General features: G+C 49.9%; 1 protein-coding gene across 1 annotated transcript in view; it reads left to right on the top strand.

Annotated features, from left to right (window-relative positions):
• Nucleotides 1–9,426, top strand: part of MARCO (macrophage receptor with collagenous structure) — a 32,111-nt gene extending 22,685 nt beyond the window's left edge. Inside the window, exons 9-13 of the mRNA XM_057746367.1 lie at nt 5,667–5,711; nt 6,642–6,740; nt 7,239–7,283; nt 7,770–7,946; nt 9,152–9,426. Of these exons, the coding sequence (XP_057602350.1) occupies nt 5,667–5,711; nt 6,642–6,740; nt 7,239–7,283; nt 7,770–7,946; nt 9,152–9,282 (497 nt within the window). The 3' untranslated portion in view covers nt 9,283–9,426. The remainder of the gene's footprint in view (nt 1–5,666; nt 5,712–6,641; nt 6,741–7,238; nt 7,284–7,769; nt 7,947–9,151) is intronic.
• The last annotated feature ends 5,099 nt before the right edge of the window (nt 9,427–14,525 follow it).

Below are 14,525 nucleotides of genomic sequence, written 5' to 3'. Positions count from 1 at the left end.
AATATCCCAAGATCCCACAGACACTTTTCACCAACTGTCTGGGAACCATTTTATCTCCATGGTCGAGTCCCTGCATATTTGACGAGCAGCTTTTTGGAAAGCTCCATCGATCAGGCCTAGGGGTGAATACCAACTGGGCAAATACTAAGGGTTATTCCTTAATTCTGGCTGCCCAAGTAAACATGGTGAACTGCATCTTCAATTTGGGGCATGTGATGCTTACAACTTACAACTTATTCCAAATTGCATAGGTTTCCCACTCAAACCTAAATGTTGGTCTTGATCAAGTAGCTGATGGTCCACTTAGACATCTCAGGAGAGGATTCACGTAGGACCATAAACTGGCCAGTTGTAGCCAGGGCTCTATATCATCCTGAAGTCATAGGTTAATGAACTTTTGGAGAGGTCAGATTTCTGAAGTGGGAGAAGGAAGAGTAGGTGGCGAGTGGGAGCCCGATCATCTCATCATGGAAGACAGTGTGTACTTGTCAATGTCAGGATGTTGATATTCCCCAAACTAGAGGTGCTGTGGTGTTGTTCAGTTTTGATTATATCAAGCCAGTTTTTCAAACTGATGTATTTTCCATTTTGTAAATAAAATCATTAATCTCACAGGAGAATATCTAGCTGCATGGAATGAAAACAGAGAAATTACAGTAACTTGGCTTACCCTAGGTAACAGCTAGATCTCATTATTGTGCACCAATTACCAAAAGTAAGAGGTCTGTTTATTATTAATGAGGCCTCTAAGCCAGGCACTCTGTTTGGGTCTTTACTCCCGTGATCTTAGTTCATTCACCCACACAGCTGAGTTTCATCATCCCTACCTTACAACTGAGGAAGCAAAGGCTCCCAGAGGTACAACCTTTCCTCAGGGTCTCACAGTTAACATACACTGAGTCCAGGAGTTAATCCCAAAGTCTGATTCCAAAATTGTGCTTTTCTACATTTTGTTGTAGAGAATAACAGAGTATAGGACTCAGAGAAATCGGAATCACCCGCACCTCCCACCCCGTAGTAGGTGGGTAAATCCTAGCTTAGTCACCAAATCTTCCAGGTGTTGTGAACGCTCACCTACCACACTCCAACCCATTCTGGTGGAATGTTTCCCCATGTGCACACCCCTGGAGAAAGAGAAACCATCTCATTTTTAAAATGGCGAAGAGGAGACTCCTTCCATTCTGTTGGGAAGAGAGACTGAATAGTTTATTTAAGTAGGATTTCATCACCGAGAATTTTCTCTAATGGTAGTTTCCTTCACCATTCACAAAACAGGGTTTTATCAAACCCCGAAAACTTTTTTTCCTAACCTTTGATCTTTCAAACGATTGCAAAATCATTTGACTATGGGGAAAAAATTGCAAAAAAAAAAAAAAAAAGCCACAACAAAACTAATTTTAGATCTAAATCCTTTGGCCATTTTGAAAAGGAAAGTTTGTTTGAAAATAAGGAAGGGGTCACTTCAACTTGTGATCATGGCATTTCTCTTTCTGCCATCCCATCTTATGAAATGATGTCAGAGACAGCCAAAATATTTAAGCTTCAAAATACCAATCTGATCAAAATATCTGCATCTCAACAATCTTCATGTCTAAAATATAACAAGAATCTGAATTTTCTGTCCTTTTATATTTCTCTAGAGGCAAAGCCAAAGTGCAAATAAGCTGAAATCTAGTTCCCCATCTGTATTTTAAGACGTGTTTTACTTTAAAGACAAGCTGTGTATCATGAATATAACTTCTCGGTTAATTTCATTCCCCATATCTAAGTGTTGAGTTAGTCCAAGAATTTATTAAATTCTACCAACTCGTATTACTAAATCGTCACTTAGACTTTTCCTCGTTTTCCTGTAAGTTGCTTAGAGACACTTGTAGAAGTCTACATGGGTCCCAATTTTTGGGTCCCCTACCTACCATCTTACTTCTTGTCATACAGCTCAATTTATTACTTATTAAATTGATGCTAAATTTGCCAGGCTGCACTTAGCCTGTAAGTTGGGATGGTATTTAAGAAGTTTCCTAATGTACTGGAAATTTCTACATTAAATCAGAGTCAGGAGGCCTGCACACCAGCTTGGACTTGCCAACTCTCTAGGTGACAGTGGGTTGACACCTGACCTCCCAGGGCCTTGGTTTCCTCCTCTGTGGAGTGTGGGGAGAGGTCTAGAATAATACCCAGGTCCCTGCCAGTTTGTCAGCACTCTGGGTTTGAAACAGGCAATTTTCCCTTCAAGCAGGGACACTCTAAGATTTTAGGCAGAGCACCAGCTGAACACAAAACAACAGGAAGGCATGTGCTTTCTAACCAAACTATTTTCTTGGGAGAAAATTGTTCCTCTAAATAAGAACCTTGCAAATAAATATTTTGGGCCCTTTTAGCTTGATGAATCTGTGACACCCAGGGAATTCCAGTTTGCTTGTGGTTAAGAGGACAAACCCTCATTTGTTTCCTTCCAGCGTAGGTTTACAACATGCACTTCTAAATTCTATTTTCCAGCCATTTCTCCTTCTCCCTGATCCAATCAGGATGCCACCTTGATTTATAGTGAAGTCATTGCTAGTTCCTGGACCCATGCACAGCTACTCAGCAAACACCCTCTCAAAGTCCAGTCCTGGAGAGAAATCACACAAATCACACACAAAAAATCACACACAACTCAATTCCAGTTCCTCCCCTTGAAGCGAGGAGTTTTGCAGACAAAACCTACCCCTGTTACACACCTCTCAGAGGGCATTTTATCAAGGGCCAATGGGTTCCGGGAGAGCTCAGATGGGGAGGCGCTGTGAGTTCCTCAGAGACAGAAAGGCTGCTGGGAGGAGGCAGGCTGTGAGCTGGTCCTTGAAGATTAAGTGAGATGTGTTTAGGGCGCTCAAACCGTGGTTCCTGGACCAGCAGCATCAGCAATACCCAGAAACTTGTTAAAAATGCAGTGTCTCAGGTCCCCAACCCAGATGCACTGAATAAGGAACTCTGGGATGGGGCTTAGAAAGCTGTTTTTAACAAACCCTGTGCAGGTGACTCTGATGCTCACTCTAGTTTGACACTCATTTAGGAGTAAGGGATGGCCCAAGGCCACTGGGAGTCTTTAGAACCAGGTGGAGAGCCCACGTGAAACTCCAGGAAGGAGTGAGCTGGCATGCTGGTGGAACGCAGGCAGCCACAGTGCCCAGTGGGAGGCCAACGCTGGGTCCCAACCCCAACCTCACCACTCCTTCCCTGTGTGACCTAGGATAAGTCACCTAGCATCTCTGAGTATGGACTTCCTCCTCTGTAAAGAGGGAACTGGCACGACCTTGCAGGGCAGCTGAGAGATGTATGTAGGTTGCGGTGCCTAGTGTAGTACAGGCAGCAGCAGGTGCTGAGTCTTCAAGAGGTGAGGGGCTGGGAAGGAGGGTGTGAGAAATGAGGTGGGAGAGTCAGGCCCTGGGGACCATGGACCTAGAGAACAGGGGCTTCCCTAGGGCTCCTGTCTGTATAGGGCATTTGTTGTTCAGTGCTTTGGAGACTTCTTTGGTGGCGGGGAGGCAATAAGGGGAGATCCCAGTGCTAGGTGTCCCGCAACCTTGCATCTAGGGACAGGCTCTTAAGGTAGAGATTTGTGCAACACAGCACCCTTTAGGATGTGACAGAGAGGGTCAAGAGTCTAGATATGAACCATTTTTCTATTTAACAACCACAGACATGTTTCCGAAAGTGGTTTCTCCTCCCTAATCTTGATGCCTGCAATTCAGATGCAAGGAAGCAGAGAGGACACATCTACCGCCCCTGCTGGGCCACCTAAGGTCAACAGCAAACACTTTTCTTTTTTTGGGGGGTGGGGAGGCTTGTTGGGTTGCAAGCCTGGAGCTCCTGGGGGGCTTCAGCCCCAGTGTCCCAGGCGTTCTCTGCTGGAGGAGAGACAGACACATGCCAACAGGGTCCCCGGGGTCCTTGTGACACCACTTGCCAGACACAAGGCTTAGTACTTGCCACAGAAAACTTCATTTCAGTCTCACAGCCACCCCCAAGGCCACCAGAGGCTCCGAGGAGAAAGGTGAGGCTAAGGCAGAGGGAACCTGGCTCCAGGTCACAGAGGCAGATGCAAGCCCAGGCTATCTGACTCTGGCCCCGGTGCTGCCTTGGGAGGAAGTGCGTCATCCATGGGCAAGGCCAGAGGAGGCTTCATAGTGGGCAACATCTAGCATCTTAGCAGCTTTCACGGGCTTGATCCAGTTCTCCAGGGCACCAAACGGGTGAGGCTTTCTAAACAGAGGGACCAGAGCAGGCACAGATGGCCCAGGGTGAGCTGGGGCCTGCCTGCCAGGGTCTGACCTCAAAGGTTCCTCCGGCTTTTAGAAGATGCTCTCTGAGCCTCAATCCAGATCTCATCTCAGAAATGAGGGACAGAACTAGTTGCCCTCTCAGATCTTTCCGGTGATCCTGCCTCCCTTGATGCCAAGGCCTGCAGCAGCAGCTTTTAACTCCTCGGCCCTCTGGCCCTCCTCCCCAGGCAGGGCCCGGCCTCAGGGGAGCCCTCTGAAAGGCTGCCAGGAGCCAGGACTCCTCGCTCACCATTCCCAGAAGGGATCCTGAAGAGGCCTGCCAGCCCCTCACAGGCCCTCCACTAGCCAACACACAGTAGGTGCTCAGGGAAGCCAGGAATTGAAATGGGAGGCAGGAACTTCCCCCAGGCAACTGGCAATGACAGTAAATGAGTTCCTTGTGGTTTCTAGTAATCATCAAATGGATGGGTTCTTGGCTGAGTGTGAGCTGGCGTGTTGGAAGGAGCACCAGTCAGGAGCATGGTGGGAGCACATTCCCACTGTTACTCTCTGGTAACTCTTACTTCATGGTCAGTCATGAGCTTTAATTTCCCCAAGTTTGTGTAACTGTCTTGGAGAGCCCTGTTTCTCTGAAATAAAAATCAATATTGGCACTTAAAATTGAGAGACCATGGAGTTGCTAAACCAATAAATTATTATCCCACAATAAATTATGACCCAGGAGCATTCTGAGAATAGTGGGTCTTCCATCTAAATTCGTGAATAAAGAGATGAATGGGAGGAAGGAAGAAGGAAGGGAGGGAGGGAGGAAGGAAAGAACTTCCACTTTAGAACTACAAATAGGATCATCCCCAATGATTGCAGTGGTTATTTTTCCATTCTCTGGACGTGAGACCCTTTAGCTATATAAATGTTCAGCCACACTGGGGGCCACAATGAAATAAACCAATAAATGCTATAGAATATCTACGGAGGGTGAGGACCCCACCCAAAACTTCCAATGGCCACTGAGTCCCCTCCACAGTCGTCGAGAAATAAAAATAACTTTATTTTCAAAATCTCTCTCAATTCTTTTCCAATAAAATGCAACAGGAAGGAATGGGATTGGATTTAGACCCCAAGTCAGGTTATTACTGGACAAGAAAGGCCAGCCACTGAGTCCGGGGTCTGTCCATCTAACCCAGACTTTCATCCAATACATTTCCATTTCACCCCAACACACGTCCCCATTTATCTGCAGTCTGTCTACTTTTATGGTCTGCTACAGAGGCTTTAAACAATTGTGGGAACCAATGTACCTTTCCATCTGCATTAATCAGACAGAAGGTAGAGGTTGTCTAAGATTAAAAGTGTCTAATATCTAAGTTTTATTATCTTCTCCCCTCTTTTGTATTTTGATCTTAGGACTTCAAGGACAGAAAGGAACAAAAGGAGAATCAGGATTTCCAGGTAAAGTGACGGCTTCATTTTAATTTTTCACAGTGATGACTTGGAAGGGCTCGTGTTCCAAGGGCAGGTCTTGTTGACCCCCAAAGCACGGCTGTAACCGCAGTAACCTTTCCCCAGAGTGTCTCAGCCTCCACAGCTCTGTCCCTCAAGCCTCAGACTCGTTGAGTGACAAACCTGGGGAAGGGGTGTAGAGAGAGGGGCAGGGGCTGAGGGTGTGAAGGGTGAAGAAGTCCCCGAGAGCTGCCCCCTGGTGGTGGCTTCAGGCTGCGCAGCCACCGAGGAGCTGGGTGACCTTCCTCTCCAGCTCGCAGGCTGCTTGCATGGCCTCTACCTGCCTGTCCACATCTGCTTCGGTCCAGCTCCCTCTTCCTTTTGGCCCTCAAGGTGCCCCCCTCCTCCTGCTGCTTCTCACGGGACTCTCATTACCATCCTCGTTGGCCTCTGCCCTTACTAGTGGTTGGTTCCTGCATCCTGCACACAGCATTTCAGTCTTCTCGCCAGCCCCACCCTGAAGATGCAGAGCAAAACTCCTCAGACATGTTTCCTGAGCAGTCTTTCTTCCTCCTAAGCTGGATATTCTATTCCTGTTCTAACTTACTAAGGGAGAAAATGAGTCCTAGACATGTTCTAGCAAATTCTCCCAGAATGGCTAGAGCTTCCGCACAATTATGTAGTCCGATGGGGACCAACAACCGTGGAATCCTGTGAGCTCTTTTCACCTGCTTGTCCTCAACTAGGGTTTACACAGGGGTCGGGGGATAGGAGCAGTGCCCTGCCCCTGCCCCCAGGCTGAACATCCAAACAGCCCATTGATGGGGCTGGGGGGGACCTGGTAGTTCAGGACAAGTCACTCACTAAACACCAAGGCCCTTGGTCCCCCTTGGAAAGCAGAGCAGAGCGTCTGACGGATGTGGTCTCTCTCCTCCCCAGGCCTTGCAGGCGTGAAGGGAGAGAAGGGAAGCCCAGGCCTGACAGGCCCCAAGGGTGCACCTGGACCAGGTGGCCAAAAGGGAGAGCCCGGAGCGAGAGGTAAGGCCTCAGTTTCTGATTTGAGGGTTCTAAGGAGAGGCCTGTTATAAGGGGTTGGCAGTTTTCAGAACCGGAAGGGTAGAGGTTTAGTGGCTCTGTGGACAAGTCCTGTGCTGGGATGGCCCTCGGCACTGAGCTTGCAGAGGTGACTAAGACAGGGCACTCTGAGCATCAGGTAGTGACCTTGTGCTGGCATCACACCCAGCGAGGCCCTGGACCCCACAGTCTGCATGACTGACGGCAGGAGAGACCTCCCGCTCCCATCTCTTGAATGTTTCTGTCTCGTAGACCTTAAGTCCTTCCTGCTGTAGCGCAGGTCCATTCCTTCACATTCAACCATGGGGGCCCGCGGCATGTCCGGACCCCGTGATACCAGGTGGCCGGCAGAGCCGGAGGAGAGATTCTGACCCCCGCTCTTCCTCCCACTGCTGGAAAAGGAGGGCAAGGGGGGCCTGGCTTGGTTTCCTTCAAACTGTGGGTTTTTTCTCCTCACGACAGGATCTTCTGGGCCACAAGGAGCAAAGGGAGAAAAAGGTCAAAAAGGTAATTGCTATCTCTGTTCTCTTTAATGTATGCTTTAGAGGTTACTCTGTACTTGAAAATTGTATGTGCACTAGGGAGAGAAGCCTTGGTTCTCAGTGTGATTCCTCATTTTGGGGAAAAGCGAATGGACTTATCCCTTGAATAAGCCTGCCTGTGGCGCAGAGCCACAGGTAACAGCTTCCTTCCCTCCCTTCTTTCTCCTCCTTTGTTTCTCCACAACACAAGGCAAAACGTAGTGGGCTGGATTTACAAGGCCAGCTGCAGAGGCTCCTGCCTCTACGGCCTGGCGCCTGCAGGCCCAGGTGCACAGAGGCCACTCGCTGCTCTGGGGCCCTACTGCAGGCTCTTCCCAGCTAAGGTGACAGCCAAGCAGGAGGCTCCTTCTCCCTAACTACAGGACTTCCAAAAACGAAAAGGCAGAGCCTGTGTCCACACAAAGCCCCGGGCTGCTTCCCTCACCTCTCGCACGTGTGTTTTGTCACCCAGGCGAGCCCATGGTAGCCGTCCGGATTGCCGGCTCTAGGAACCGAGGCCGGGCTGAAGTTTACTATAATGGTGTCTGGGGGACGATTTGCGATGATGACTGGGAGGATGTGGATGCCACTGTCTTCTGCCGTATGCTGGGTTACACTTCGGGAACTGCCGTTTATAACGTGGGAGCTGGTAAGTGAATTGATCCCCAACAAGGAGCCTCTTTCCTTGAGGTGCTGATGTGGGCTGCCTCTCCCTGGTAAGGTGTTGGCAACCATTGGTTGCAAGTGACTCAGCGTGTTTGGGTTAAAAGAAAAGGATTGGTTCAAGCAACTGAAAGTTCTGCAGCTCAGGGCCCCAGCTTGCATCCTTCTGGCTTGGCAGCCCCTGGAGAAAGAAGGCTCTCTTCCCCAAAGTGACAGCAAAGGCTCAGTCAGGACGCTGTCTGTCCAGCCCTAAAGCCAGAAAGCCATGTGTCTGAGGGTGTTTGTGAGGGATATTCTCTAAAGGACAGCTGACAGGCTGAAGCTGGGAGAACAGAGAAAGAAGCAGGGCAGGGAAGCAGAGTGGTCATCCCAGCTCTCTGGAACCTGAAGGTCTGGGCAGCCCAAGCTTGATCATCTTCAAGAGAAGATGCAAAGGGAAGAGAAAACGAATTAGGGACTTTCTAAAATCAGTTTTGAAGAGATGTCCTGGGGTGCTAGAGACTCAGCTATGTCTTGCAGCAAAAGGTTCAAACTTTCAACAGAAGAGTTAAGCCCCAGGCTGAGACCAGTTCTTTGGCCATAAGAGCTGACCTGGAGGGACACTAGGCGGGTTTCTCCTGCTCCCACCCCAACATATTCTCTGCCCTTACCCCTTCCCTCCAACCCCACCAAAATGCATACCTACTTTTTAATCTGAGTCCAGTTGGATTATAAACTCCTTTAAAATACACATTTTCCTTACACAGATTAAGCCTCTATAGATTGTCACACTGTAGTGTAAATTACCAGAATCAAATAAGCCAGTAATTCCTCTGAGCTTTTGATCTGAAATCAATTATATCAGCAGGAAGGAGGTCTGAGGAAGGTGTGAATGCTTTGGAACCCAGGAACGGCCTGAGTACAAAGGCATTTAAGGAAGAGATGAACCCTGGGAGATTCCCAGCAGGAGATTTCAAATCATGCGTGGATTACATATTAAATACTTGGATTAGACTCTTGCCAAAGGGTAGAAAGCAGAACAGAGGCAGACCCATCATAAGACAGCAGAGCAGCCGTCAGCACCGTGGGCCTGGGCAGATGCGGGAGAAATTGGCGGTCTAGCTCCCCAGGGAAGCCCCCAAGGACAGACTGACCACACTGCTGGGATCCAAATCCCACGCTCCTCTCCCTCCTTGTTTTTCCTGTGTCCAGGCACTGGAACCATCTGGCTGGACAACGTTGGCTGTCAAGGGTCGGAATCAAGCCTGTGGAACTGCAGCAAGAACAACTGGGGCACCCACAACTGCAACCACAATGAAGATGCGGGCGTGAACTGCCGCTGATTCCACAGCCTGTTCACTGCTCTGCCCTGAGGTGTCCACGGCCAAGACGCTCAGCCCACAAAGGGACGCCATGCTCTCTGAGGGGCTGCCTGGGGTGGCGGACAGCCTCTGAAGTGGGCTCGCTAATAAAGCTTAAAGCACTACCTGGCACCGTCCTGGGCTGTGGCTGAGGTCACTAGCTGGTCCCTCCTGCCGCTTAGGGATGCGCCCACTCACGGTACACAGCGTTTCGCTGAGGTCTCATGCTCCCCATACCCCCAGCCCCACACACAGGGACAGTGGCGTCTCAGCTCAGAGCTGGGAGGGTGAGAGTATAGGGGGGCCGGAATGCGATGCCAAAAGTGGGGCTCACCTGTAGTCAGAATTAGTCGTGACCAGCCCTTCAATCAAGCAGATGTAGTGTCTGTGCACAGCAGCGGGCGCTCCCTCCAGCACTGGAGCTGCTCGGCAGCAAACGAAGAGGCTGCGTGTAGTTGGCAGCAGGTTGCATGGAAAATAGGAACTGTGCCTCTAAGCAGGAACCTTTGCTCTCCTTAGGATGTGAGCCTCATAAACGCAGGAGCTTTTGTCTGTTTTACTCACCCCTGTAGGGACTCAGTAAATATTTATGGAATGAACAACTGAATGAAACCAAGAGGATAGAGCGGCTCACCCTCTCTGAGAGACTTGCCTCCCTCTCCTTTTGCAGTCTTCCCCTGGGATGTATGTTCTCTGAGTGCAAGCACACGCGCTCTCTCTCTTGCTCCAGGTGTTGTAAATGGTTCAGGTAAACGTGACATCTGGGAGAGTGGGATGCACGTGAGGTGACTCAGGCATCACCGTTCACACTTGACCCCTAAGGAGCTCAGCCTCAGTGCATTAGGAGAATTGCCCGGGGTCATTTGTAAATGGTAGAGCCCATGAGGAGCAGTGGAAGGGCTGGAAGATGGAGTGGACACATCAGGGCTTTCTCCTTCAAAAGCTCAACCAGCCACCCAGGACCCAATATGCACTTTCAGAGGCTACACAGTCAGCCCCTGGGTCAGAGCTGCAGGGGGACAGGAAGGCTCTCTGGCCGTCAGCAGGTAGAGGGGCAAGGGATTGGGGGTTTGAAAGCTGGCTGTTTTAATTTGGCAGAAACCTCTATCATGATGCAGGTTTTCCTGGCACTTTGGGATCAGGGAGTGGTAGATCAGGGAGAAAAGAAGACATTTTAAGCCCAGGACTTCTGGGATATAATATTTTGCAAATGGTAACTGATGTGTCTTATCAGCCTCCTTATCTCTCAAAATCTTATTGCGTGTTCCTTATCTCCCAACAAGTCCTCCGCCTTCACCCTGGCCACGCAAGAGAAGAAAAGGGCCTGAAACAGAGATGTCATCTCTCCCATCTGAATCTCAAAGCTGACTTCCTGAATGTCTATAGAAACAGGAGAGCCATGAAAATAGAGTTGAAAGCAGAAACAGTTTTCTAGTTTTTTTCCATTTAGCTTGTCAAAAGCCAAGCCTGGCTGACTTGATTATAGTGTTTTAAATGCAGGAGGTCTGAATGGAGCAAGCAGGAAGGAAGGGTACCGTGAAAGCCCCCTGCCCCTCAGAGGGGAAGGTGGGAAAGGAGATGAGGAGAGAGAAATAGAGGAGGGTCCTCCCTGGAGTCTCAGGCCCGACTCTCCCACCTTCATCCCCTCTCCCAGGATCTGCCTCCTCCAAGAACGATGGACTGTGGGACTGGTTCCTGCCTAGGGGACCCCTTCCATCATGCTTAGGGATGTGTCAGCATGCATGCTTGTGCTCTCTCTCTCTCTCTCTCTCACACACACACACACACACACACACACACACACACACCCACACCCACACCCACACCCACCCACACACACACACACACATCTTTCCACATGAGCAAACAACGGTTTATAGGCACAGGATAGACAAAATCCTTGCAGAGAATGGACCATCCCCGTCCCGCAACCACCATCCCAGCAAGGAAGCTGAGAGACACAGCTCAGCACACCCAACATTGCCCTTCCATGGCTTTGGTTTTCATCTCTCGGCTGTTGATTCCCCAACCTATACTTTCAGTGAAGACCTCTCTCCTGAACTCTGGCCTCCTATATGTCTGCCAACTGCCTCCACACGGGTACCTCGAAGGTCTGGCAGCTAAAGCTTGCTCCCATCTCAGCCAATGGCTCCCTCCATCCAGTGTCCAAGATAGAAACTGTGTGTCAAATGCCATGCCTCCACCAGGCACCGAGTCTCACTAATTCTACCTCCCAAACATTTCTCTAAGTCCATGCAAACCTCTCCATCTCTGCCACCATGATGGTCCAGGCCACAGCCCTAGTGGCCTGGATGCTTGGAATTTCTCCTAATTAGTTTCTTCCCTCCACCATGCTCCACCAACTACCTATTCATTCTGCAGGCAGCAGCCTGAGAGATCTTTAGAAATGATACAGCTCACCATGCCACTCCCTGCCTATAGCCTTCAATGGCTCCCCATTCCCTTAGGCAGTGAGACAAACTCACCATCACGGCTTACAAGGATGTACCCCTGACAATCGATCTCGCACCATCCTCCAGCAACCTTAATGTTTCATTTCCCCTCTATTACATCCAGTCCTTTGTTCATGCAGTTTCTCTTATGCAGTCTCTCTTACACAATGGACTCATGATAAAATTTTTCTGGTTGGCTCCCTGAATAAATGAATGACTGAACAAAGGAAGGGACGAAGGAATGCCAAACAGAGCACTTAGCTTCTCAGTGTTGGGATTGTTTCATAGCCTCCCCCAAATGGTAGGCACATCCTGTGCACGGCACTCTAAGTATTGTGACTAAAGACCCCCCCGACCCCGACCCACTAAACGGGTTCCCTGATACCAAGAAATGGTTTTCTCCAAAGGCAAATCTAATCCTAGGCCTTTCACATTTTATAAGATTAGCTTTCAAAATGAAATAATGGGGTCCAAGTTTTATAAGGTGTATTGTAAATTTTAAAAGTTCTTATCTTCCTGCTGCCTCAGCATCCCCACAAACAGGCTATGAGCACCAGCCCAAGTGACCAGGTGCACCAGTGGGATAAGCTGAGCCCTGCCACAAATTCCCCTTCCTCCCCTTGTCACTGTGACCTAATAACATTCAAACACACCAAGGAAATCCCCTCGCACTGTTTGCGTGGGTACCCCACCCAACACCCCAACAAAGGCCCTCACCCACAGATCCCCACCCTCTCCTGTCTCCCAACCTGCACGGCTGACCTGGTCCCTTGGTACTCTCCGCATGTGGCCCACTCTCAGCCTGCAGTGACTGTCTTGCCAGGACCTGTGAGTGTAACAGACTTTATTTTCCTGAGCCTCTTCTGGGTCCCCTCTTGAGGCAGCACCTGACCGACCATCTCCTAAAAGGACACAGCACACCAGAGCATCACATGATACAAGCAGTATCATTCCCATCTTACAAATAAGCAAACTGAGTCACTGAGAGTTTCAGAACTGTGGTATCTTGGCTCCAATTCACCACTTTTCTATTCATAGACTTTGCAATGTGACTGCAGCTTTTCTCAACAGGAACCAGGACTGTTATCCTTCACGCTCTCTCTTGGAATTCCTGCCATGATGTGAAACCAAGTCCAAGCTAACCTGCTGGGGGAGGAGTGAGCACATGAAGCAGGACCCAGTGGCCCCAGCAGAGGCCATCCTCCGTGAGCCAACCAACAGCCAGCCACAGTCACGTTAGGGAGCCCAGCCCAGACGGGTCAAGCCTGGCCCACATCAGGACTCACTGCCCAACCAACCCGTAAACTCATGAGTAATCACAGATGGTCGTGGCTGAAAGCTGTTAGGTTTGGTGGTGGTTTGTTATATAGCAGGAATGGCCTGCGAAAACTACACACAGCTAGTAAGAAGTAGAGAGGGATTCACACAGCCAGGAGAGTTGCCGCCTGCATCTCCGCCTGGTGCGTCCTCTGATAAGCTCTCAGGCTGCACTAAGCTGAGGAAACACCTTCAGAACCACAGGGAACCACAGAACGTGGCCGCGGTCTATGGCACACTTGTGCTGTGGCTGATTGGCGGCTAATGGTGGGACTGAAGAGGAACTGGGTAAGATTAGCAGGACAGCATCCTCAACTGTCAGAGAGCAGGCTGGGGGGCTGGGGCCGCCATATGTTGGGCACGACCTCTGCGTGACACTGCTGTCCACTTGAAATAACTCTCCCCCCTCCTGCTTCCCCTTCCTGGGGATGCTGTGCCCTGGCTGAGGCCTGCAGCACAGACACCAGCAATGAGCACACTGGCTGGGCATGGCAGAGATGGCGGGGCCCTCAAGGGACCCTCTGTGTGCAAGACCCCCATCATTTCCCTGCCTGGCAGGGCAAGCACAGAGAGTTTCCCAGCATCCAGCTGTAGGGATGCAGCTCAGAACTGCGGTTCTGGAGCTGCCTGGGTTAGGATCTGGTACTGCCATGCAGCAGGCCTTTACCTGCACTATCAAGTGAATGAAACTCTCTGGGCTTTCCTCGTCTGTAAAAGAAGCATGGTAACAGTTCCTCCCTCTCAGAGTTCTTGTGAGGCTTCATTGAAATGATGTTAAAAGAAAGCATTTTAAAGGGTGCCTGGCATGCAGTAAATGCTTGGTCTTGTTTATTACGCACCCTCAAGGCCCTTCACAGCCACCCTTTTCCTGCAACATTGCCCCACTGAGCCCCCTGCCCCAGGCAGTGGGTGTCCTCAGGGCCCACCCACTTGTACCAGGCTCGCAGGGAAGATAGACCAGGATGGTGTGTCTGTGGGTCCTCCAGAAACCCACACAGATAGAGCTGGGAATGGGAGAGGTTCATTGAGAGTAAGGCCTGTGAAAGATGAAAGGTGGAGGGAGAGTCCCAGACCGACATGCAGCCATGACAGAGTCTCAGCCAGCTCTACAGGGAGACAGGCGCAAAGACGGCCCCTCAGAGGAGTCCTCTGTTGGGCAGGAGTAGCCAGGCCCTTGTCCCTCCTCCCAACTCAGTCCCTAGCTGGGGTCTGCCCCAGAGGTGCAGGGCCTTGGCCCAGATGTAGAGGTGGATTTGGTAGTTGCCGCCCTGAAGCTGGGGGCTCCTATGTTCCTACAGCTGAATAGCAGGTACTCTCTTCAGTGGCAGGGTAATTGGAGGTGAATCAGTCCAAGTCCTAGGATTATAAACCAACAATTAGAGAGTCCATAGACTAGTAAACATATTTTTAAAACTATTCATCCAGACTTATAATTAAAGAAATACAAAAAAAGAG

The sequence above is a fragment of the Hippopotamus amphibius genome, chromosome 8 (genome assembly GCF_030028045.1).
Source record: "Hippopotamus amphibius kiboko isolate mHipAmp2 chromosome 8, mHipAmp2.hap2, whole genome shotgun sequence".
NCBI lineage: Eukaryota > Metazoa > Chordata > Mammalia > Artiodactyla > Hippopotamidae > Hippopotamus > Hippopotamus amphibius.
The sequence above is the reverse complement of the archived record's forward strand: the minus strand, read 5'-3'. Positions and strand labels throughout refer to the sequence as shown.